Below are 26,894 nucleotides of genomic sequence, written 5' to 3'. Positions count from 1 at the left end.
TGAGACTGAAGGAAATATCACAATTGATTTGCTTTCGAAAAAGAAATAATGAACTACCAAGTTCACTAGGGCCTGTTACAGACAGGCATAAAGTACGTCCTGGGGGCGTACTAGGGTTAGGGAAAGTGCGTGCCTTATGCACGCACCTAACCCTAGTACACCACCAGGACGTACAAAATGGCGGCGCCCGTTCCACACGGGGGGGCGCCATGACTACATCACGACCGCGCCACCTCCAAACGGGGCGATGCAGAAGTGATGTAGTGGGGCTGTGCGAGGGCGCCTGGGGCGCCCTTTCCGCAGCCCCGGAAGGAGCTCCATTTCAGAGCTCCTTCGACAATTTGCGTCGCTGGCGCAGCCTCTACATAGCTGCGCCAGTGATGCAAATGAGAAAGGGTCGAGTGGTCCCTTTCTCCGCGTCCCCGCTGCCGTCAGATGTCCTTGGGGCATGAAGCCCCAAGGACACCCCTTTCCAGGCCGCGGGGAAGCGGCCTTTTGCCACTTCCCCGTGGCCTGGAAAGTGGCAGATCGGGGCCTCAGAGGCTGCCGCTGTGGCAGCTGAGGCCCCGATCTGGCGGGGAAAGGAGCGCCTACAGGCCGCCCCAAAGGGGTGGTCTGTAACGCGCCCAAATGATCTATTTAATATATTTTTCTTCTGTAATAATTCATACTTTCTTGTTCTGTAGGCATGCTCACCAATAATCAAATATACAATTATTACTCCCAAAGAAGGAAATTTAAATTAAGAAATGATTCCCCCCTCAAATTAGGTAGCTAGATTTGCAGCCCTGTTAAGGTTGAAGAAGTTGCATTTAAGATCAGTTAATAAATGTAACCCCTGACATGTCTTCTCAGAGTAAGTCCCATTGAATCCAGTAGAGCTTCTTACTTTTTAATTTATTTACAACTTGCTTTTTCTCCAGAATTGGGACTCAAGGCAGTTTACAAAAAGTAGAACAGAAACAGAAGGGGAGAAAAATCAATGTAAATAACAAGATACAAAGCTTAGTGTTAAGACATAGCTGAACTATTGTTAAGAAGTAACATTAATTCCACATTCATTTGGATATAACAAGTGTCAGGGTGCAAAGAAGGTGGGAAGAGGTCATTTTTAAACCTGTGGGATGCTACTTTTTCAGTAGTCACAAGACAGACAGAAATTCAAGGGAAGAGGGACTCCATGTTTATTCTACTTTATACAGTACAGCAATTCACAAGATTTGCTCAGATTTTTATTTCACATGAAATGTTTAGTCTTCTTTTTATAGTAGCAAAAATCTCCTCCCTCCAATCATAGCTTGGAGTGCATGTTTGAATTCCTCCCTTTGTCAGAATACTTCATGACTGTGTCCTGACAAGACAGTCTTGTGACTTGCACTTATGTACCTCTAGACTATGTTGGTGGTAATGGCTACTAATAGTTTTAACTCATTTTCACTACTTAAAAACCGTTTGCCACCAAAATGAACCATCTAAAATGTATCTTTTAATGACATTCCTCTGAAATTTGCATGCCAGCCATCTTGAAAAATGGCAGCTCCAGACTTAATGCAACAGAGTGGACATGTCTTCCTGGCATATACACATAGATGAAGCCATTGCAAATGTAGAATTTCTCTTCACATGGAGGTTGTCCATATTATTGGGAACCTCTTCATGTGATTGAAGGCATCCACATGGAACAGAAGCTGTCCATAGGAAATGGAACTGAAGATGAAGGGGTGGAGCTAACAGGCTCCCCATTTTATGTGTTGATTCACATGCATCTTAAGTCACTGAATAAGGTTTAGATTGACAGGCCAAAGGTAGAATAAGGCAGAATTGCCATGCAAAAGATTATTTTAAACTGTTTTATATCGATTTTAAGACTTCACATTTTGTTTAAAGTGCATCTCTGTGTGGGAGGAAAAACTGAGTATCTTGCAGGTGATAGCTGATGTATCATCTCACAATCCCAGTGGAGCTTGGAAGCCTTTTCACCTTTTAAAATGAAAGTACAGAGAAGTAACTAATCCTTAGTTTCAGATACAGCTATTAGCAGAGCTAGAAGTGGAACAGAATCTCTTGAGGCCTTGCTGAGGTGGTTGTTATTATAAGTAGCACAAATGGAATGAGATAAATATGAAGGAACTTGCTCTGATTCCAACTGATGGTATGGTTTTTGGGAAACTGAGTGGGTTCGGGCCTTAACAGTATGCTTTAATATTGATTCTTCTTTGTGGTCTCTGTCACACACACATTGGTGCAGAACACTCCAGGGTGTGAGTTCACAGATGACTCCTTGAAGAACAACAGTTACAGGTATGCAACCTATTTATCATTTTATTCATTAAATCCATTATAAACTTGTGATATTAGGGAGGCATAGAGCAACATTATTATGATTACTGCAATACTACTAGTATATACAGTTATATAGACATGATAGGCAGATCTCTTCTGCCAAAGATTTTATAGTCTAAGCAAATGAGAAAAACAATAGAGCAATAGAGGAAGAGAAGAAGGAGTGGGAATATGGGGAAACACAGTTTTGTGTGAATAAAACATGCTTTTAGTTGTGAGTGAAGATTAATCAGTAAATCAAAAGTCTTAAGTGACAAATAGGTCTTGAGGAGGTCTTTGAGGGAAGAGAGAGACATGTCCAGGAAGAAAGTTCTAGGAATTAGGAATAGCCATCAGTATGTTGTTAACATGTCTGTTAGTAATGGCCTGGATAAGGGCAAACAAACTAAAGTTTAATTCAAAGAAGACAAAGATGGTCATGGTCATTTGCAAAGCAGGTCAGAGAGTAGGGATTGAACCTGTGTTGGATGGGTTTATGCTCTGTCTGACAATGCAGGGTTGCAGTTGGAGTATAATGGACAGACTTAAAGCTGGATGCTCAGGTGTCATGGCCAGCCACGAGGAGGACTCGGCTCCTCAGGTGCAGGAGGAGCATGAAGCTGTGCCAGGCCTCAGTTCTGCCCTGCCAGGTTCCAGCTCTGCTCTCTCAGCCCCAGTGGATTTGGCCCAGGCAGACGCTAGCTCTGTGGGATCTCCTCCAGTGGAGCCTGGGGCTCAGCAGCCCAGCCTTGCCCCAGTAGAAATGCCAGACTTGGGAGACATAGAGCAGCAGAGCATTGAGATTTCTACCTTCAGCCAGAGGAGATCAGAAAGGGCGTGCCTTAGGCATTCCAAGGGGCTTGCTGAGAAATGCTTATTAGGTAGTCAGCAGCTGTGATAAGAGAGCTAGATATAAGGCACCTGGCAGACGCTGAGCTCTCTTGCCAGAGAGTATTAGTTCTCATTAGTGAATGCTGCTTGATCTGACTCTTGGCTTCCTAGATCCTTGACTGCCTTTGAATACTTGACCTTGGACCAGACATTTTGACCAACCCTCTGGCACTCTTGACCTTGGACTGGGCTGGTAGTATTACTCTCTGTAATCCTGAACTTTGGACTGGCTAGTGGCTTATTCTATTGGACATCATTTGTCATTGTTGTGGAACTGCTTCTTGGCAGCTTGGCGTGTTTACTTTTTGCCCAGGAGGCTCTTATCAGCCGTGTGAGTGTGTGTTGGCAGCATTCACGGACATCAGGTTTAGGTGGTAGCTAGAAGAGTATTTGCAATATGAAAACTGTTGTGTCAACTGCATGTGCATTTGGGACATCTGACTTGGTCACAGTAACATATGACTTAGTTAGATCCCATTTGGATTACTGTAACCTGCTCCATATAAGGCTGTCTTTAAAGAATGTTTGGAAACTTCAGCTGGTCCAAAGAGCTGCAGCCACATTGTTTACATGGAACATGCAACTCCTTGTTTTTATTTTGTTTTGAATTGTTTTAAGAACAGCTTTACTATTTGTCTGGGCACAAATGAAGGTGCTGATTATGACCTGTAAAGCCACATATGACACTGGCCTGAAGAACTATGTCTTTCTGTGTGAGCCTGCTCGAACTTTATGATCTTCCAGTGAGACACCAGTTTCACATACGTGTTTGGTGGGAACATGGGAGAGGGGTTTCTCCATGGCTGTTTTTGTACTCTAGAACTCCTTTTGTAGGGAAACTAGGCCAACTCCCTCAGTGATGTCTTTCTACCATCAAGTGAAGACATTACTATTTCATTTGGAAACTATTTCATATCATGTTTTAGTGTTCTACTGTTTTTAATCTATGTTTTTAAATTAATGCTTTATATGATTTTAATTCTGTAGGCAGTTTAATGTTATTTTAATTCTAACTTTTTGTGTGTACTGAGTTTTAGCTACATGTGATTTTAAACATCTGTTCTTGTCCTATAAGCCACCTTCCGGCTTTTAGTGAGGGAGTGGGGTATAAATGAAGTGAGATAAAGTGCAGAAAGAATTTTTGTGAGATGGCGGGTGAGAGGAGAATGATAGAAGAGGAAAGATCACACACAGGCTCATAATGTGAAACAAGGGTCAAAATGTTTGGTGTTGCAAATACTTTTTTAAAGAGAAGAACAAGGAGGCTGTTAGGTCCAGTAAAATTTGGAGTGCTGAAGGGATCTGACTGAGGTGAGTTGTTGCATACATGCTTTAAAACTGAGCTTGTGAATTTCTATGCCAAGATAATGATATTCATGACTCAGCAACAAAGAGGTGAGTCACAAATGAGGTCCCCACATGTTTCTTTAGGAGTGGGTGAGATTGGAGGGTTTATACAGTGGACCCTTGTTATATGCTGGGGTTTGGTTCCAAGATCCCCTGTGGATAACAAAATCCGTGTATGCGCAAGTCCCATTAAATATAATGACATAGTAAAATGGTATCCCTTATAAAAAATGGAAAATCAAGGTTTGATATTTGAAATTTATATATTTTTTAACATTTTCAAACTGTGATGCTTGAATCTGTGTATAAAACATCCATATATAAGAAGGGACGACTGTATGTAAGTGGCATTTGTATAAATTAGTGATTTTATATATATAATGCATGGCTAAATGTAGAGCTTGGAATGTTACTTTTTGAAAAATGGTTTGTCACAATTATAGTTTCATGGCAACACATATTTTGTTAGTTTTTTAGTTGTCGTTAGATTTATTTATTAATTTATTTTAAGAAGTAGCTCTCATATACTCTGGTCCATGCCTTAGTGGTTTCGTGACTAGATTATTGTAACCTCCTTCTGACAGGGCTTCCTCTTTCACACCTCCATCCTTTAATCTCTGTCCAGTATTCAGCTGCCCGTATTGTCACATCCGCTCGCCACTTTGACCATGTTTCACCTCTTTTATCCTCCCTTCATTGGCTCCCCATCCCCTTCCGCATCCAGTACAAGCTTTTATTATTGACTTTCAAAGCCCTCCATGGATTGGCCCCTCCTTACTTATCTGACCTTCTTTCTCCTTACATTCCTACTCGCACCCTCCGCTCTTGTAGTCAAGGTCTCCTGTCCCAGTGTAGGACTACCACTGGACCCTCCCGAATTCGTCCCTTCTCGCTTGCTGCCCCTTACTCCTGGAACCTTCTTTCCCCCACATGCACACCTCATCACTTCTCTACCCAGTTTCAAAACTGAGTTAAAGACTATATTGTTTAGAGAAGCATTCCCAGAGGCTAGCCCCTCTCTGACCCAGGAAGCCTCCTTTTAACCATTAATTAAGAAGCCAAGCCCTTCTTCCAGTCCATCTGCCTTGGTCCAGGCCTCGGAGGTGGAGAACTGCTGGACCTGATCCCATTCCCCACCACTACTCCCTTCTCCTTTTGTGTCGTGTCTTCTTAGATTGCAAGCCTGAGGGCAGGGAACCATCTAACTAAAAGATTGTATGTACAGCACTGTGTAAATTTACAGCGCTTTATAAATAAAGGTTAATAATAATAATAATAATAATAATATACCTCAAAAGAAACTAAAAACAGTGTTTTATGGTTATTTCAGAATTCGAGTGATCAGCTGCCACCGATTTAGGTTCAGCCCTAAACATTCTATTTTCTCTGATACTAGTGGCGTTTTGAGCTGTTCCCCTTTTAGTTACTGGTGATAAAGTGAATTGTACTAGTTCACACAAGTTGTGTGTGCCACACAAGGCATGACTTGAGCCTAGTAGTTTTGAGCACTGCAGAGGAACCTGCCCATTAAATAATAGGGCCTCTGTATGATATCGTCTTGGCAATTGCCTATTGTTTCTTTGTATTGTGAAAGAAAATTTAAAACCGAAGAACAAGTGGGGCTGTAGCAGACAGTGTCAGAATTGTTGACAGGCTATTTAAAGGCATCCACAGTTGCTGGAAGAAGAAGGTAATAAGAAAGAAGAGAAGACAATATTTAGCATATTCTGGATTTAATATCCTTTGGGAAAGAAAGACATTTTATTCTAAAATAAAATATTTTTCTTGACATAATATATTCTGTCTCTTGCACGTTTTCTTTAAGCTATTGTAAGAAATAGGAGCTTGAATAGAAAACTGTCATTTTTTAGAAGCACCTAGGAGAACTAGCGAACAGTGAGAGCCATGAGTTTGCAGTCCCTTTTTAAAAAGCAACTTAAATTAATTTTATATTTTTGTATTCTCTATTCTATCAACATTTAATTAAAAATAAGATTTATATCAAGGAGGAGGAGGTAGCAGCAGCCAGTATTCTCAGTACTGAACCTTTTCTATTTAAATATTTGACCACTTTGACACTACTGAATCTTTTTTTTAATTTTGCCAAAGCTAATTTCTGGATTTTAATCATAGCAAGACTCTATAAAATGAACAATGACAACAATAGATGAAAAAATAGCTTATCTGAAATGCTTCTAAAGTACACTGAAGCTCTTTTATATTTTCTTATATTTCAAGTATAATAGAAATGCAATGTAGTTTAATTTTATATGTTTATTTAAAGGGCCAGGTCATGTTCATCATTTTTTATGATTTAACTCTTCAAATTCTGGGGAGCGGTAATGAAAGAAATTATGTGTCCTGAGCTGATGGATGCTTTGTGTGCACTAGTTCTGTTTTAGTGCCCCTTAAATTCAAACATGGGAAAATTGCAGAAATTTACAATTCAATGTGCGTTTCATCAGGGAGGTATCCACAGATTGTTTTGACATGCAGTTACAAATTCAGCATGAAGATGGACGTCTCATGAAATTTGCAGCTGCTGATTGAATTTATATTTCCATAAAGCCCATCAACATTTGCAGCCTGAAGGGAAGTGTTAGGGGGGAGAAATGACAAAAATTGTGAGGCTAGCATTTTTCTTCAGACTTATAATGACAAATTACTTGTAATAAGATCTTACACTGACCAGGATTAAACAAAAAATATAGGCAGCCAGAAGGGAGTTATTCCCATCTCCAACCAGTCTAATTGATTTGAACTAAAAACGTCTAGCCTTGATATCTAAATATATGTTTAGTCATCTGTGGAATATGCTAAATGCAACTACAAATCAGAAATGCATTCACCTTAAAACAAAATTGGGCGCTTACAGGTCATTATATAAGATTTATCATACAGGTAATCTTATTTTGTAATATCTTCTCATATAAGAAGATGAATGTTATGCATATGCAGAAGTAGGTCATCTTCATTAGATTGTAAGAACACTCATACCCCACCTTTTTTCCTCTTGACTCGGAAATTGTTTTCTTTTTCCTAAGGAGGAAAAACAGTGCATATCTTAAAGCTATAAAGTAAGATGCTGCTGCTTTTACATTCAAATACTAATAAAACAATTAGTAAATGAAAACTAATTGTACAGATTTATTCTTGTTTTAAAATGTTTAATGTGGTGTTTTTAATGCTTTGTTTTCATAGCTGGAAAGGGAAAAAGTTAAATGTTTTATTAGGTGCTGCCTTTTATGTGTATAATATTGTTGTTATTATCCTTGAGAGAGTAGAATTCCCTTAATATCCAAGTTCCCCCCTCCAATTGCATATCTCTAGACTCGGGGAAAGTTAAACATTTTAGGACTATAGCCATTTCATTTCATTGTTCAGGGATTTACATGTATATTTGTGCATAATAAGGCTATACCCATCAAATTTATAGTCTCAAGACTTCAGACAGATTATTTGAATTGGTCCCACCTCATCCTGAAGACATGAGGCAGATGAAAAAGGCTGCTTTCACATGGTTAGTCCTTAGTGCTAATAATTCAATGGTCTTTTTCTGTAAGCTGCAAGTGGAATTACAATTGATTTTCTACACTTTGGGGGATATTGTCGTTTTCCATTTATTACTCATCTTGCTGTGTTTCAGTTGCTGGTAGTAATGAGACAGTTGCTCTAGGTGGGGAGGGAGAAGGTCCAGCTTACTGGATGGTCATTTGAAAAACAAATTTGAAGATTTTTTTTTAATTAAATCATTTATTTAGGGAGAAGCACATATTCAGATAGGAGAGAGTGCCCATTGCTGCCCATGATTATTTTTAAACTTTTTTAGGATTAGTAGTATAGACTAGAAGTGTTTTTGTTTACAAAAAACCATGAGCTGCTAAAAATGGTGGCTGTGGGGGTATTTAAAAAAAATGTCAGGAAGACATTTTAGCACTAAGTAAAAGCAAAGAGAGTTATAAAATTATCCACTGCAAAATGGACTGCAGCATCCACTCAACTTGTACAGCCAGTTAGGCTTTTTTAAAGCTTCCATGAAGACTAATTCGGGAGCAGGTTGCAGGCAGTAGGTTCCCCACATCCTACAGGCCTTTAGGAATTCCTTGAGAGGTGTAAACAGAACCATCTATGTCCATTCTGCAAACATTGCTATACCTTACAAACACATAGCCCAAACCTCATGTTTATTTTTGTTGAAAATGGAGTAGTCTTGCAGGGCAAGTGTGCATATGTCTTGGTTTCTACTTGAAGATTATCTATAAATACCTGTCAGGGGCCGGCAAAGAGGGGAAGGTCTCCAGCGCTGGCGGCCCCCGCCGGCTTTTTTGCCGGCCTCTGACGGGGCCGTCAAAGAGGAGGAGGCCTGGCCCCCAGAGGGTGGAAGTTCCACCCCCAGCATGCGGCTCCGCCCCCAGAGGGTGGAAGTTCCACCCCCTGGCTTCGGCCCCCCCAGTCACCTGAGGGACAGCAACCCGGCCCCTGGCTCAAAAAGGTTGCCTACCCCTGGTGTACATCATAGAATCATTGAATGCATCCTTAGATGCACATACAGGCCCAGTCAAAATATACAGCATAGGATATTTTGATAAAAGTGAAAAACCAAGCACAAAAATAGTACTGAACACTGAAGGACACACCTCAAAGCCTACAGAAGAAGAGGTGGTGGTGAAGTTGATAAATGAGACAATCAGTTTGTCTAGTCATCCAGAACAGCATGAAAAGATAGAAGCCAAATGTTGATTTCAACAGCCATGGGAATCCCACCTAAATGGCTCTTTTATCTTGAAAAAATACAGGCGATACCACAGACACTTAAATAGGATGGCATAGAAAGGACAGCAATGAGAGAATCAGGCAAATGAAGTCAAGCTGCCAAAGATCTTTCTACAGGATCAAGAATTGCAACCAGGAAGAAAGACTGTGGCATACATGTGGACCTTCAAAATCAGGTGTAGAAATGAAAGATTCAAAGGCTAGTTGCCAGAATATGGGGTATGCTGTGGTGAGACTACTTCGCCATTTGTGAGGCATATTTCAATAAGAAAATTCTTGAGCATTGCAGGAGCAAGGAAGTTGTGTGTGGAACATCTGAATGTAAAGACTGCATTACTTTGTGGGGAAATAAAGGAAAACATATGCCTTGGACCAATCTCTAGAATTTGAAGGACAGAAAACAAGCACCTCCCATAGCATGCAAGTTTCAAAAGACTATGTACATATTGAAGCAATCTGCAACAGCATGGAATAAGAACCAGAATCAGATACTCATCAGGGAGGGGATCATATCAGAAAGGGGCAATCCTTTCCTCTGTTGGAGGGATAGGGATCATAAACCATCCTGTCCATATCTTGATTCTGTGGGATGAATACATTGAGGAGAACAATGATATCATATGCCATCTAAGCCAAGAGATAAAGGTGAATGAACTAAAGAGACACTAGAATCGGATCAGAATGATGCAACGTATTGGTGTGTGGCTACATTTGAAAATTTGCTGCAGTTGGTTGACATTCTTTTCCCAGTCTCTCTCCAAAAAGAGGCATTATATATCTAATGTGTTTTATATTGGGGAGGGGGGATCAATATATACATTGTCCAAATGGTTATTCCCTATGATGGTGTGTCTGTGTAAAATACAGCATGTTAGTTGTTATTTTAAATTGGAATTATTACTACTGTTTTGTTTTAAATCAAGTTATTTTTATACCCATTTTAGTTCCACCACTCTTTTATTTGAACGTAGAATTTAATCTTCTTTTTATGAAGAACTGTGACATTAAAGTTTTTCTAGCCATGTAAAATTTTTAGCTTTTTGGTTAAAATATAAATCAAATTTATCTTTTGCATTTTTTCAAAAAGAATGTTGTAATAAAGATCAGTGACCTTCATGCAAACCTCTAGCATTTCCACTTCTTGTTTTCTTTTAGGTTTGAATTACTGTGGTCATGAATACATGAGGGGATTCCTTTAAGACCTGCTCTAGGTTTGATAAGGCAAAATACATAGGAACTCTATGTATTCCTGCTGCAGAACACAGAGCATGCTGGGATGTATTGTTGGGTGCCTTCAAGTAGTTTCCGATTTGTGACCACCCCAAGGACAACTTTTCACAGGGTTTTCTTGCAAAATCTGTTCATAGAGGCTTTGCCATTACCTGTCTTTGAGGCTTAGAGAGTGTGACTTCTCCAAGGTCACCCGATGGGCTTTCATGGCTTACCAAGGATTCAAACCCTGGCCTCCTAGAGTTCTAGTGCAATGCTCAAACCACTGTCTGATATTGCTGTCTCTCATTGGGGTGTATATATTCATATTAAATGTTCATATTAAATGTGTATATATTCATATTAAATGTTACAGAATTTTTAGCTCTCGTGCTTCTTATAATTATCCTTCTTTCCTGTCAATGTATTAAGCATCCTAACCTTTACTTTTCATCCTTTTCATATGATAATACAGAAACACATTCCTAACTGGGAGGAAAATGTAAACAACATAGAATTGCATTAGAACACTATATAAACAATGCAACACAGAATTGCATAGTATTTTGCAGTGTGGACCAGATAGCTAAACACTCATCGGGAAACACTTAGTACCTAGACTGTTCCTTAAGATGATTTTTTTTCTAACTGTAGTGCCACCTGCTGACAATAAACTGAACCAGTTAGGCACGTAAAGACCTCTTTTCAATGTTGCACCAAATCTGCAGCTGTTGAGAGCAGGGCTATCCAGGGTGCAGATATCTGAGTGGGTAAAGCAGAAGAGTTAACATGTGTCTGCATCCCTTTTTTGTTGATAGCAAAAAGATTTAGATGTTACTGGGCCACAGAGCAATCTTTGAGCACATATGTTACCTGTGAGTAAGCTCCATTGAACAAAGTGAGACTTTCTTCTAAATAAACATGTATTGGATTGCACTCCTAAAGCATCCTTTAAGCCCTTCTCTGAATTGAAAGCTTCATGTATTATTTTTATTTACCTCAATTCTGCATTCTTAGGTATATCTCCATAAAATGTTGGGGTTGGTTCTGTTGGTCAAAGCCTGGGCTTACATGGTGGAATCAGCCTCCAGTGCTTTACTGTGGGAGACCTGTATATATATATATATGCAAAATAAAGGTACAGGATATAATCTTAAAAGCAAAAGGAATATATAGGGAACGAGAACTGAACCCTGTCAGTTGCTCTTCATCCTTTAGAATTTCTCCCCATGCATTTTTCTCCCAGTCAAGGTTGTATCCATAATAAAGGAGAAATGCACTTAAGTCAGTAGGTAAGCTGCAGAGCAAGAAGGAAGAGTGGAATGATAATCTCTTCCCCAAATGTGATTAAGGCAGACCTTGGTTTAATAAACGTCTACTTTAATCCTAAGTGATAAGAAAAAAGAATTCAATGTACAGTGTGCCCCTGCCTTACACAGGGGATCCGTTCTGGACCCCCCCCCCCCCCCAGCGTAAGGCAAATTCCACATATGCTTGAGCCCCATTGAAAAAAATGGGGTTTAGGCATGTGGCATGATGCGGGGCACATGCCAAGGACACGCACGCCATTTCCTGTTTGTCATGTGGCTTTCAGCATAAGCTGAAAGCTGCGTATAACGTGCCCACATATGACGCGGGCGTGCTGTAATACACTTAATATTTCACCATAACAGAAGTATCTGTATGGGTATGTTGTGGCAAAAAAAGAAGGAAGGGTTAAATCCAATTTGTGATTCAACCAGAGCAAGCCCATTGAATTGAACTGCTGGGTGGTAAATCACCCTTGTATAAATCCCATTGGTTCACAGCATCCACTCTAGCCATGATTCACAAGTGGATTTAGACTTAATATCTCACCTGTACACATGCTGTATATGGAATCATCTTTAATCATCAAATATTTGTTTTCTTTTTAAATAGGGCAAATTGTTAAAGAGAGAAGATACGTGGAAGCTGTAGGTGTTGAGGAATACGAGTATGAAGTAGGGGACATTCCAGCAGAATGGGAAGGTAATACATTCCAGATGGAGTTTGGGAAATCTGTGATGAAGTGATTTGTAATTCTATTATACACATTTGGAAAGACACAAAAGCTTTACCTTTGCCTTAAGATTTCTTAAGATTTTCTTTATGGGTGATATACATTTTTCTGGCTTATTTTGATATTATTTTCTCCATATTACTTTTGTAGAGTACACTTCCATTTTGAAAACTGTTGTGGTTGACTGGTATGTTGCATTATCCATCATCTTAGAATTATCAGTCTAGACTTCAAACTCAGTTCTGGAAATACTGGCCTGTTACAGACAGCCAAAATAAAGCTGCTTCGAGTCACAGTGGAGGTATGGTGTTTCAATGATGCATGCGTCCTAAGAGTCCAGAAGTCACACCAAAGCCACACTCCAGCCCTAAGGACTGGAGCATGGCTTTGGTGTAGCTTCTGGACTCTTAGGACGCATGCATCATTGAAACACCATATCTCCACTGTGACTCGAAGCAGCTTTATTTTGGCTGTCTGTAACAGGCCACTGACTTTCAAGGAGGAGACAATAAACACATTAAAAAATGAAATATAAAATTCCATATTAGAATATTGGAAACAAAAATACACAGTATTAGTAATCAGCTTTAATAACATTTTGTGGAGAAAGTGGCTGTGGCCATGAATAAGAAGTCACGATTGCTAACAAATCCTTTTTCAGGTAGTTTTCTGAAAGGTAGATGCATTTTTATATCTAGGCAGCTTATTTGGCTTTCCAGCACAGAAAATAAACCATGTGTGTCAAGGCACACTTTTATTAGCCGCATTTGCATTTTTAACACAGCAGTTGCTCACCCTTATAATTACCATAACATTTTTTTTCTTTGTGGTTATAGTTGCATTGAATTGGAAGGATTTGTGTAGAGAGCGAAATAAAAAGCATTTTGAATAGGCAATAGTCTCTTTCTTTAAGCACAGTTCCTTTCGCAGAACGGGAAGAAAATGTTCAGACTGCTTTGTTTCCCCATCCATTATTTGGGCAGAAGAGGTGTGCAGTATATTCGTGTTTATGACAGACAGAACAGAGAAAAATGTAGGTGCTTAAATGCAAAGAACAACATTAACTGGATTTTTCAGTTAATGTTCTAGCTGCTGAAATATTCAGTGCAAAGGTAGTGGATTATGGAAAATGACAACCATAGTCCCTTTTTTGTTTGGGATTGTTTCTGTAACAAGAAAGTAGTGGACTTTAATTCTGCTAGAATTTATATAACATTTTTTGACATTCAAAAAACTGTACCGGACCTTATATCATTCCCAGTGGAAATTGTTCTTTATATTCTCAATGCCTTTATTGAACAATCTTGTGGGATTTCATCATGTCTGAATCCTGGACATCATTATATTGGTCTAAAGTGGAAATTATATTTATAGCATTAGTGTACCATGTTATATTTTGGAACATACCATCATTATTATTTTTAAGAAATAAGCTTACTTGTCCTTAAAATATCACTTTTTGAAAGTCCTGGGAAGGACTGAGTCCAAGTGTATTTGTGTGTTTTTCCAACGTGAATAAAAGTATTGTGTTAATATTCTAAGAAGCTACTCTTTCAACAACTAACAGTGGCAATAAGGTTTTTTTTAAATTAACAAGCAATACAGTGGTGCCTCGGGTTACGAAATTAATTCGTTCCGCTGTCAATTTCGTAACCCGAAAGGCTTTCGCAAGCCGAATCCCCATAGGCGCTAATGGGGAAAAGCCGCGATTTGGTGTGAAATCGCGCCGAAAAGCACCAAAAGTTTTTTCGTAACCCGAAAAAACTTTCTTAACCCGGAAAATTTTTTTTAAATTATTTTTTTTCGTATCCTGAAAATTTCGTAACCTGGGTATTTCGTATCCCGAGGTACCACTGTACATTACTTTTTAAAATTAATGTTCCAACTTCTAAATTGGAGTGAGTGGATAAATGAGATGCTCACATACATCTTCATACACAAATGACCACATACACTAGTGGGTATCAAGGGCCCACTGTACAGTCTGTTCAAATGTCCACAGAGACTCTTCCTTTCCTGGGGATTGGTGAAGTGACTGCACAAGAAAATAAATGGCAACATGCCCTCCCTAAAACCTTACCCCAGCTGATAGAGTACCCTCAAAGCAAATATACAGATGAAACCTAAAATAATAGATGACAAATATGATAAAATCACAGGAGAATTGTGCATTACATGACAGCTGCAGCCAGAATTTTGTGTGCCCCAAAATAGAAAAAGAACTCACTTCTGACAATGGATGCGTATTTATTGAGATTATAAGATATAGACTAGGTGACATTATTGTTTGTTCTGTCAGCTTTCCCTTTTAGGGATGGAAGCAATTGCCTTTGTCAGGGGCATTATCTGGAGGATATAGACTACAGATCACCTTTCTATAATTTTTCTTATAAAGGCTCTCAGTTAGTATCTGGTTATAGTTTGTATCTGGTAATTTACCTCTTCCACCCATGTCAGTGGTCCTCATGTAAAGATGTCCATTATTTTTCAATATCTGTAGTGATTTGGGATTTTGTGTCCCTGATGCTGCGTTTTACCATTTGCCCATTCTGATTTGTATGTCTCCCTCCCCCGCTCTCTTTTAATGGGTAACATTTAGTGATTAATGGTAGTTTTAATTTGCATGCTCACTTTTACGCTCATTACAATACGTTATACGCCAGTAGGAGTCTTAAAGTTCAATGAAAATCTCATGCATACTAATGAGAATGCAAATGAGCGCTGATGAAAGAATGCCAAGGTCTCAAGGTATGAAATGTCCAGTTTATCTTGCTAAATTCTACTCAGACAAATGTAGCGTTATCATCAGCACAGACTATAGATAGGGCTGTATTTATATAATTAATGATGACTATATAATTAGGCAATTTGAATTGCAGTCAGTCAGTGGATTTACAAAGGCTTTGAGGAGAATCTGGTAAAGTTGGACACCATCCATGTGTATGTATGTTTTCTTTTCCTTTGGTAGCATTCCACATAGAAGCTGTTCTGAATGAATCTGCATAAAAGTGCAATTGGTCATAGATTTGGATGAAATTAAGGAATAGTATTGTGGAATGAATGTCAAAGTTACACTTTGATTAAAAAAAGAATAAATATATGTGTTTATTATTGTTGTGTGCCTTCAAGTCATTTCTGATTTATGGTGACAATAAGGCGACCCTGCCCCAGGGTTTTCTGGGGCTGAGAGTATGTTACTCACCCAAGGTCACTCAGTAAGTTTTCATGGCCAAGTGGGAAAATGAACCCTGGTTTCCAGAGTCATAGTCCAGTGATCAAACCAGTTCACTACACTGGCTCTCAGAAACTGTATTTTGGAACAGTTCTGAGACAAAGCAATATAGGAGAGGGAAAAACTGGAGTTATATTTCTTATTGGAAACATCCTTTCTTCAGTCCTATAGAGACAGACTGTAATGGAAGTAAAATACCATATTTTCTGGGGTATAAGATGACTGGGTGTATAAGACGACCCCCAACTTCTCATGTTAAAATATAGTTTGGAATATACTCGCTATATAAGACTACCCCTCTTCCAACGCACACCAAATAAAAATTTAAAAAAACCATCAGATTTGATTTCAATATGGTAATTTTAATTCAAATGCTTATGACATGCAGGTACTTAGCAGGAAAACTTGTATACAAAGCTTGCTTGGATTGGTCAGCTCTCTCTGCCTGCCCAGCCCTCCCTGTCTCCAAGACTATCAGAGCAGTAGTGCAAACATGGCTCTTTTTTCCATACCCCGGGCATCCCAGATGCCTGCAGCTTGCTTCACCCTTCACTTACACCTTCCTCGTGAGGTGCCCCCTCACCTCGTCATTGGTACCGTGTTAAGTCACTTCTTTCCACAAATCCTGGTGAGTGGAATTTCTTCTACCGTACTTGTACAGTGCCACCCTTGGGGTTTTCATAAGGTCGCTGCATATGGCGGGGATGCGGCTGCAACTGTTTTTGAACTCCCTCCATCATATGTGGCGACCGCAGATTCTCCAGTCCAGCTCAGAAGTTTCAGCACCTGCCCTATATGATGACACCTGGCATATAAGACAACTCCCGACTTTTGAGAAGATTTCCCAGCAGAGAAGGGGGCGAGCATCCTGACTCCGGGTGGCTCCGCCCACTTGGCTCCTAATAGGCAGGTAGAGAGCAAAAGACACAATCGGGGCCCAGGCCCCGCCCCTGCCCCAGGAGCTACCCCAGGAACCCAAGTCTTCTTCCTTCCTTGCTCCTGGTAGGACAGAATTTTTCTTCTCTCTTTTGAGCCTTGGGAATTTTTTCCTTATCCAGCTCCCCGGACTCGCCTGGCTCCCTCCCTCTCTCTCTCTCTCTTCCCCCCCCCCTTCTAATTAAAAAAAAAAAGACAAGGAATCCCTTTCCCTGCTTTCCTTCCTTCTGCTTCTCCTCTTCCTTCTCTCTTCCACCTTCCGCCGGCCATGGCCGGCGAAGAGGAGCCCAGGACCATAGGGGAGCTTGCTTCCACCCAGCCTAGGCCAGCCCCGGCTATGCCAGCTGCTCGCCGCGCGGCTTCTCCCTCACCAACCGCCCTGGTGATGGAAGCACGCCCGCAGTGGCTTCAGGAGCCCACCCTCCCTTCTGCTGACGAGGTAAGGGACTCCCAAGCAACCGGGTCAGGGTCAGAGAAGGGAGAGCCCTCACCGGGGACCCCAGAGGACTGTGAGGAGGACGTAAGTAATTCCCCCCCACCGCAGATGCGGTGGTGGTTCAGGTTCTTCCTCACCAGGGAAGTCCTGACCTTCTACAGGGCCTCCCACAGGGAGAGTGACCCCGCAGGCTCGCACCCCGCATGGGGGGGCCGTCCTGTTCCAGGGTGGGTCCCCCTTCTTCATGTGGCCAGGGCCCCTTTTACCTGGCGGGTGGGGGCTGCCAGGAGCCTCCAAGAGCCACCGGAGCAGCACAGGCTTCATGGCGGCCGCCTATGGGGGCGGCCATGTTGACCCTGAGGCGACCTGCCGCCTTCCAGCTGACCTGGAAGTCGGCCATCTTGGCCACGCAACCACCAATGGGCGCCGCCATCTTGGCCGCGCCACCATGGATGAGCGCCGCCATCTTGGCCATGAAGCAGCTGACGAGCACCGCCATCTTGGCCACGTGGCTGCCCATGGGCACCGCCATCTTGGGGACGCCCAACACCACCACCAAAAGCAAGCTGCGAACAGGGCCGTGATGGGGACTGCCAGCTCGGGGGGGCAGGGGGGACTCCCCACCCACCACAAACTGCGGCGCTGATGCCAAGCAGGCCCACTCTGTCTGGGAGGTCAGGCCCAGGGAGCAAGAGAGACTCGGCACAGCCGCCATAACCAGACTGCCCCCTGGGGGCGGGAGGCCCACTGAAGCCTCCACCAACCAACCAGCCCCGGATTCTGAGGTGTCACACAGCTCAGGGGAGGAGGAGGATGAAGCTTCATGCTCATTCTCCGACTCCGAGCGCTCCTACCGACCCCCATCCAAACGGGCCAGGTTTGTCAGGGGCTCTACCCGCAAGCGTTCCCGCACCTCAGACGAAGACGTCTGAGAGTGCAGCCGTGATTCTTCGGCTTCTGAGGCTGAGGAGGGCGAATTGTCACAAGATGAAGGGGAGGACAACGGGGACCCTCAGGTTTCCTCCCGCCTGTTCAGGCCAGAGGATTATGCCCCGCTCATTAGAAAACAACCAAAGACCTTGGGCATTACCTTGCCCTCAGGGCAGCCCACCCCCTTAGACTCTGATCTCCCCAAGGTGAGCAAGGAGCTGTTTCCAGTCTCAACGTCTCCAGTCCAAAAAATCCCTTGTCTGCTAAACATCATGCAGATCGTTCAGGACAAATGGGCCAGACGAGTCTCGTCCAGGTCCAATCACAGCATTATCCGCAAACACTACATTCTCCAGCCAGCCATCATGGAGAAGCTTAAGGTCCCATTGGTCAGCGCTCCCGTGTCAGTGCTAGTTTCATCCGCCATGTTCAGTTGGGATGGCGAGCTCACCCTCCACAACCCGGAGGACAGAAGGGCTGAAGGGGCGCTCAAAAAGGCCCACAAAGCCATGTCCATAGCCATTAAGGCAGCAACTTCAGTCTTGATGGTAATGCACGCCAGCCTCCAGTGGTCCCGTCAACTCTTGGACCTCCTACCCATTCCTGACACCAAGGCCTGTTACAGACTGCCAAAATAAAGCTGCTTCGGGTCTCTTTGGAGGTATGCTATTTAAATGATGCATGGGTCCTAAGAGTCTGGAGGTCACGCCAAAGCCACATTCCATTCCTAAGCACTGGAGTGCAGCTTTGGTGCAGCTTCCGGATTCTTAGGGTGCATGCATCATTTAAACAGCATACCTCCAAAGAGACCCGAAGCAGCTTTATTTTGGCAGTCTGTAACAGGCCCAAGATCAGGCAAACAATCAACAAAATGACCAAGGCTGCAGCCTTTGCAGCTGACGGCACCCTTGACGCCATCCAACTGTGTGCCAGAGCCCAGGCCACAGCCGTAGCGGTTCGCAGGCAGTTCTGGCTCAAAAATTGGAGCGTGGATTCCAGATCCAAGCAGAACCTGGCCTTCACACCCTTCCTTGGGTCCAAACTATTTGGGGAATCCCTAGATCCTGTGTTGGTTGAGGGTAAGGATAAGAAGAAGTATCTTCCTTCAACTAAGAAAAGAGACGACAGGAGACAGTATAGGTACCGCTCTTCCTTTCGCCCTTCTTCTTCGTGGTCACTGCGAATCACACAAATGGGTTTATTCTGCGCCTGCGCAGCAATCCTCGGAAACTTCTAGAATCTCCAGGCAGAAAGCAATGTATCTTTTTGCAACTTTTTGGCGGTAGCCCCGCCCACCCATATATAAGGCCCCTAGTGGCCCGCTCCTCTTCAGTTCCTTCCTTCCGCCGCGCTAAGCAGCTCGAGGAACTTCGCTTGCATCTTGTTGTTCTTTCGATTTGAAACTCTGGCATTTGACCTTCGGACTTTCACTTGACCATTCTTCGGACTTTCCCTATCGGCTTGTCTTCTACGTGATCTTACAGCTTGACCTCGGACCGGTAACGGACTTGATTACCATGGCCTCGTTCAAGCAGTGCACTAAGTGCGGGGTGAAAATCCCTAAGGCCGATGGACATGAAAAATGTGTCCTTTGTCTGGGGGAGTCCCACATTCCTGGCAACTGCCCCCACTGTAAAGCTATGTCGGCCCAGGCCCTGAAGAACAGGGACCGGACACTTAAGGCTGCACTCTACGAGAAGGTTTTGAGCCAGCCCAGTGGTTCTGGAGCCTCTGGAGACGCGGACGCTCCCAGAGCCTCTAAGAGGAGAGGGGACAAACGCTCCGACCATGAGAAGAAACGGGCCCGTTCTTCATCTCCGCCAGCCAAGAGCCGTCGCAAGGGCCCTCCAAGTACGGTCTCAGTGCCTCCACCTGAGTCGAGGCCAGCACCGTCTACATCCCCAGTAGCCGAGCCGGCGAAGACCCCAACTCCGGTACTGGCGTCTTCCCGGATTGTACCCTTGGAGCCCAGGGTCCTCCTTGCAAGCCACCTCTCTGCACCGGCGGACGCCCTGCAGATCGTGGACTTGGGTTCTGAGTCTGAAGGGGAGCTCCACGACTCCGATGCTCCCCTATCCCCACAGAGAGCCAGACCCCGTTCTCCCTCTCCTGTGGTAAGACCACGTCCCGCCATACGGGACAGAGAGCGTCCCCGCTCCCCCCCGAGGAAGGATCGGGCCGCACTAGGGGCTGAGGCGGATGCCGCCTTGGATCCGGACCGTCCAGACTCCATGGAACGAGACCAGGATCTGTTTGATGCCTTCCCGGATCTCGTCTTCGACCACCGTACCGGGCAATATCTTATCCCGGTAGATCCGTCCTGCCTACGGCGCAACATCCGGGACTACTCACGGGACCGTCGCCACACTGATGACTTGGCCACTACCGACTTGTCGCCCAGGCAGCGTAGCAGATCTCCATCAAGATCCAGATCGAGATCCCCACGCTCTGCGTCACCCTCCGACGATGATGAGGCTCCATTCGTCCCGGAGGGACCTGCGGTCCCGTCCCCCACGGACGACGTCAGGTCCTTTGCTGACAGGGTTATCCGGATGGTGGATGCCCTTAAATTGGAAGTCGCCCATCCAGAGGACGACGCCCTCGACCCGGTGCAGAGGAGGATCCACGGTTCTGCCCCAGCTCCACCAGCCTTGGCATATCTCCCATCATTAGAGAAAATTGCCAAGCGCTCCTGGGACGCACCGGCCACCATCCCGTCGACGTCCCGTAGGATTGAAAACCTCTATCGGGTCACTCCTTTGGCGCCTTCTTGGCTCTCCAACCACCCCAAGCTCAATTCGGCTATCGTGGAAGGAGCCCAATCCGTCTTCGTCCCAAAGTCGTCGTCTTCTCCAGTTGACAAGGACAGCAAAAAACTGGATGGGCTAGCTAAAAAGTTTTACGCCTCAGCGGCCCTGGATTTGAAGGTGGCTAACTACGCGGCCTGCATGGGAGCCTACGTGCAGTACCTCGTAGAAAAGATGGACCCCACCATCGCTGACCTGCCGGATGATAGGAGGCGGATGATGTCTGCACTGAGGAATGAGATCCACCTGATAGGCGGACAGCAGATCATTTCCGCGAGGCACTCAACGGACTGTGCATCTAAGATCCTCTCCGGCTCTATAGCCCTCCGGCGCTACGCGTGGCTCTGGTCTTCAGACCTCACTCCACAAGCGAAGGCAGCCATAGAAGACATGCCCTTTGACAACTCGGGCTTGTTTCACCGGGACACGGATGAGAGACTCAGTTTCCGTTATAGGATGAAGACTGCCGCCAAAAAGCACGGTATGTCATCCTCCACATCCAAGTCCCCCCGACAGAGGTACACTAGTCAGCGCCCCTGCCATCCAGGCGGCCACTACCGCTTCCAACCACAGGACCGTCCCTACCATCAGGACACCCAGCCTCAAGGCCGATCCTCCCGATCACCTGCTCCTCCAACAGACAGGCGTCAGTCTTCCCAGCCCAGATACCAACAGGGCTATAGGAAGAAGGACGGCCGGGGCAAGAAGAGATTCTGATGGGTTCCGGCGCACCTCGTCACCTCCAATAGGCTGAGCCCCTTCTTTGACACCTGGGCCGCCATTACCAGTGACTCTTGGGCACTTAACATTGTCCGCAGGGGCTATGCCCTAGAGTTTTCCCAGCTCCCACCAACTGGAGCTTTTGTTTCCACCCTCCCCTCGGACACCCTTCTTGACGAAGTGCGCACTCTTTTGGACAAAGGCGCTATTGAACCTGTCTCCCCCTCTGATTTCAAGCGCTGTTTTTTCTCTAGATACTTCACATTGCGATCCTGGAGGACCACCGGAGGTTCCTCGCCTTCGCCGTTGGCCAGCAGGCCTACCGGTACCGAGTCCTTCCCTTCGGCCTTTCCACAGCTCCCAGGGTCTTCACCAAATGCATGGCACCTGTGGTGGCGTACCTGCGTCAAAGAGGGATCACAGTTTTCCCATACCTGGACGACTGGCTCTTCACAGCGCCCTCCAAGGACACCCTGCTCGAGCAACTCGAATTCACCCTATCCCTGCTGCAAGCACTGGGACTACAAGTCAACTTCGACAAGTCCAACTTGACTCCTACCAATCGAATAGACTTTATAGGAACAACACTGGACTCTGTACAGATGAGGGCATTCCTTCCAGAGACAAGGTTCCAAACCCTCTGTGCATCTCTGCGGCCTTGCCTCCGCCAAAGGCGGCTTCAGGCCCGTGCAGTACAAGTCGCCATGGGACACCTAGCCTCCACCACTTTCATCACACCGTGGGCCAGACTGCGCCTCAGACCCATTCAATCTTGGTTCCTTTCCGTGTTCGACCCCGTCCGAGACACGGCTACCAAGTTACTCACCATCCCGAGGACTATACAAAGGTCTCTGCGATAGTGGCTCCAGTCCGACAACGTCTGTGTGGGGATGCAATTTCTACCCCCTCAACCAGATCTCTCCCTGACTACGGATGCCTCCCTGCAAGGATGGGGCGCCCACACACTAGACCTTACAATAAAGGACAAATGGTCACCGGCGGAAGCTACTCTCCACATCAACGTCCTGGAAATGCTTGCCGTGGAGAAAGCACTCAGAGCCTTTCAGTCGGTCCTCGCGACCAAGGTGGTACTTCTTCTCACCGACAACACCACCGTCATGTACTACCTCAACAAGCAAGGCGGTACAAGGTCGAGGACGCTGCTGTCAGTCACCATCTGCATTTGGGAATGGTGCATAGCACACAAGATTCTGCTGCAATGCATCCATCTGCCCGGCGACCAGAACGACCTTGCAGACCATCTCAGCAGGTCACCCTCCAGTTGCCACGAGTGGAGACTGCATCCAGAGGTGGTGTCCCGACTCTTCAATCGTTGGGGAACCCCCCTCCTCGACCTGTTCGCCTCCCGGCTGAACGCCCACACTGCAAGATTTTGTTCACGGTACAGAGAGCCAAGGTCGGAAGGGGATGCCTTCCAGCTCAACTGGACTCAGGGCCTCTTGTATGCCTTCCCCCCGTTTCCTCTGATCACACGGGTTCTCTCGAAAATGTTGGCAGACCACACGGACGCAATCCTGATAACCCCGTGGTGGCCCAGGCAGCCTTGGTTTGCTCCGCTCCTACAACGAGCGCAAGACCATCTCCGTTTGGAACACCGGCCCGACCTGCTATCTCTCCACGACGGGCAAGTCCACCATCCCGAGATGCAATCTCTCCCATTGGTAGCATGGAGGATTCGATCCTGAGGACACTTCCATCCGGTGTACAGGACATCATTAAGGCAGCACAAAGACCATCCACACAGAGGTCCTATGCCTACAAATGGGATAGGTTCCTAACCTTTCTACAAGCAAAGGACATTCCACCATCCCGTGTCTCCATCCCTGTAGTCCTGGAATTCCTCATGACTTTATCAAGCGCAGGTCTCTCCTTGAGTTCTATCAAGTGCTACCTGTCAGCCATTTCATCTCACTACCTGTTTCGGGACAAACCTTCTCTGTTTGGGGATCCTCTCATAAAGAGGTTCCTTAAGGGATTCAACAATTTGCATCCACCTATTCTAGACCCTACACCGCAGTGGAGTCTAGACACCCTCCTGGCACATTTGGTATCCAAGCCCTTTGAGCCCTTAGCTACCACGGACCTGAGACTCCTGACTTGGAAGACAGCCTTCTTGGTAGCTATCACATCAGCCCGCCGAGCTGGTGAACTGTGTGCCCTGAGGATGGACCAACCCTTCTTCCGTTTCCATAAGGACAAGGTGGTGCTCCGGACAGACATCACTTTCTTGCCTAAGGTGGTGTCTGCCTTTCATATCAACCAGGACATTGTTTTGCCGACTCTGGCTCCCAATCCGACCACGGACTCTGAGCGCCAGCTCCATGCCCTGGATGTCCGCAGGGCGCTGGCGTTCTATTTGGACAGGACTGCTGTTTCCAGGCGTTCGGAGAGACTTTTTGTATGTTACTCCGAAGCCAAAAAGGGGCTGCCGGTGTCACCGCAGAGGTTCTCCAAATGGGTGTCCAACACCATCCACCTCTGCTATGAACTGGCCAGGAAGCCTCTACCAGGTCGGGTTAGAGCCCATGCAACTAGGGCGGTAGCCGCATCCTCAGCCTTTTTGACGGGGATTCCCCTTGAGGATGTGTGTAAGGCAGCTGTCTGGTCCCAGCCATTGACATTTATTAGACATTACAGGCTGGATGCAAGGGCCAGGCATGATGCAGCCTTTGGGAGGGCAGTGTTACTGTCTGCCATGCACTAACCTGTGTACTGTAAATAAATCACTCAGGTACTTGGTTTATATATTTATTGTCATTTGACTGTTTACTATTGACACTCCCTCCTCCACAGACTACAGCTCGCTAGTCTAAACCCATTTGTGTGATTCGCAGAGACCATGAAGAAGAAGAACAGGTTGCTCACCTGTAACTGCGTTTCTTCGAGTGGTCATCTGCGAATTCACACAAACCCGCCCATCCATCCCCTCAGTGTCTGCTCATTTGACAACGCTTGTTGCTGCGCTGATTAGCGGCTCATTCGGAACTGAAGAGGAGCGGGCCACTAGGGGCCTTATATATGGGTGGGCGGGGCTACCGCCAAAAAGTTGCAAAAAGATACATTGCTTTCTGCCTGGAGATTCTAGAAGTTTCCGAGGATTGCTGCGCAGGCGCAGAATAAACCCATTTGTGTGAATTCGCAGATGACCACTCGAAGAAACACAGTTACAGGTGAGCAACCTGTTCTTCTCAGTCCTTCTACCCTTCCAGCTCCCACTCCTTTCGAGCCAGAGAGTCCACATCCAACAGGTCAAGATGGAGAGACTCCAAGTTCACCAAATAGTGCAAAGCAGCCCCACAAAAATGCCCCGCGGTGACGGGATCCCTCCAGTAGGGGGAAGACTTCGAGAATTCAGCCACATCTGGAAAAGATCTACCTCAGACAGGTGGTTCATAGACACCATCCGCCAGGGCTACAAGATATAGTTCCAGTGCAAGCCCGGCGACATGTTCATACCATCTCCCAGATCTCCCAGATCCTCGCAAGCATCGCCTCCTGATGGAAGCCATCGAACGCCTGCTGGCCATCCGCGCCATCGAGCCCATGCCAACAGAAGAGAGGGGACAGGGGTGCTATTCAACCTTTTTCCTGGTACCCAAGTATATGGCTCTTGGAGGGCCATCTTGAACCTGAAAGGGGTCAACCGATTCATCTTCAAGAAAAAATTCAAGATGGAGACGCTGAAGACCATTCTAGACAGCCTCCAACCCGCTGGATCTACAGGACGCCTACCTACACATTCTGATTCACCCTTCCTCGTGTCGATTCCTCCGCTTCAGATATGGCAAGCAGCATTTTCAATACAGGGTGCTCTCCTTTGGACTGGCCTCAGCCCCCAGGGTCTTTACCAAGGTCATGATAGCCTTGGTCGCCCATTGGAGGATGCTCCATCTGTACGTCTACCCATACCTCGATGACCTCTTGATCCAGTCACCCTCCAGACTTCAGGGACTTCACGACACCAACCACATCCTCAGGCCCCTATAGGACCACGGATTCCTTGTCAACCTGGAAAAGAGCACCCTAGTCCCAAATCAGCAAATCCACCACCTGGGAGCCCTCATAGACACCCAGGCAGGGACAGTACGCCTGCCACCGGACCAGATCCAATCCATTCAGGAGGCCATATAGAGAGTCCTAAAGGCCCTGTGGGCCAGCCTCCAGATCCTGGCTCACCTGCAGGGCCTCATGATTGCAGCCATCCAGTGCCTGCCTTGGGCGAGGTTCCATGCCAGGCCACTGCAGTGGCTTCTCCTGCCGCACCAGTGAGCCATCGCCCTCAAGAAGCCCAAGATGATTCATCTCCCCAGCAATGGACGCCAGTCCTTTTGTTGGTGGACTTCCAAAGCAATATGCAAGAGCCTCCCGATCTGGAAGCCTCCCAGGGTCCAGATCACTATGGACGCCAGCCTCCGGGGATGGGGGGCCGTCTGCGGGACACAGTTAGCTCAAGGCCGCTGGAGCCCAAGGGAACAGGTCCGCAGCATCAACTGGCTGGAGCTGCGAGCGATCCGTCTGTCACTCCAGGCCTTCAAACAAACGATTCGCCACAAGCCTGTTCTCATAAGTACGGACAACATCACGGGAAAGGCTCACGTCAATCGTCAAGGGAGAACCAGGTCCCGATCCTTGATGATCGAAGTGCAGTCCCTGCTGATCTGGGCCGAGGCCAACCTCATGTCTCTGGAAGCCGAGCACCTTCAAGGATCCCTAAACTCTGAAGCCGACTGGCTAAGCCAGACGGACATAGACCAGGGATAGTGGAGTCTCCACCCGGAGATATTTCAGAACATCGCGGACAGGTTCGGCAAGCCGATCCTAGACCTGTTTGCCTCCCTGTCCAATGCCAAGACACCCAGGTTCTTCTCCAGGTTCTGAACAGAGGGAGCTGAAGGCATAGATGCCCTCAACTGCCCCTGACTGGAAGGGCTTCTAATAATAAATAATAATAATTTTTATTTATAGACCGCTATTCCGCAATGATCATAGTGGTGTACAGTAAAAATTGCAATACAAAATTAGCCCCTACCCACCCCCTCACTCCCTCCAAGCTGGATGATGACAGTTGGCCGTGGAGGGAGGGCTCTGTCTCTTCAGGGCAGTCCCGATGGTGTTGGACCCGCCCCCTCACTCCCTCCAGGCTAGATGATGACAGTTGGCCGTGGAGGGAGGGCTCTGTCTCTTCAGGGCAGTCCCGATGGTGTTGGACCCGCCCCCTCACTCCCTCCA

General features: G+C 45.7%; 1 protein-coding gene across 1 annotated transcript in view; it reads left to right on the top strand.

Moving 5' to 3' along the window:
- Positions 1-26,894, top strand: part of LOC149324007 (NADH dehydrogenase [ubiquinone] 1 alpha subcomplex assembly factor 2-like) — a 79,941-nt gene that overhangs the window by 32,252 nt on the left and 20,795 nt on the right. Inside the window, exon 2 of the mRNA XM_089495330.1 lies at positions 12,463-12,552. Coding sequence (XP_089351456.1) covers positions 12,463-12,552 — 90 coding nt within the window. The remainder of the gene's footprint in view (positions 1-12,462; positions 12,553-26,894) is intronic.

Source organism: Sceloporus occidentalis, unplaced genomic scaffold, assembly GCF_023333645.1.
Source record: "Sceloporus occidentalis isolate IW3139 unplaced genomic scaffold, rSceOcc1.0.p SCAF_1, whole genome shotgun sequence".
Lineage (NCBI taxonomy): Eukaryota > Metazoa > Chordata > Lepidosauria > Squamata > Phrynosomatidae > Sceloporus > Sceloporus occidentalis.
This window is presented reverse-complemented; position numbering and strand designations above follow the sequence as displayed.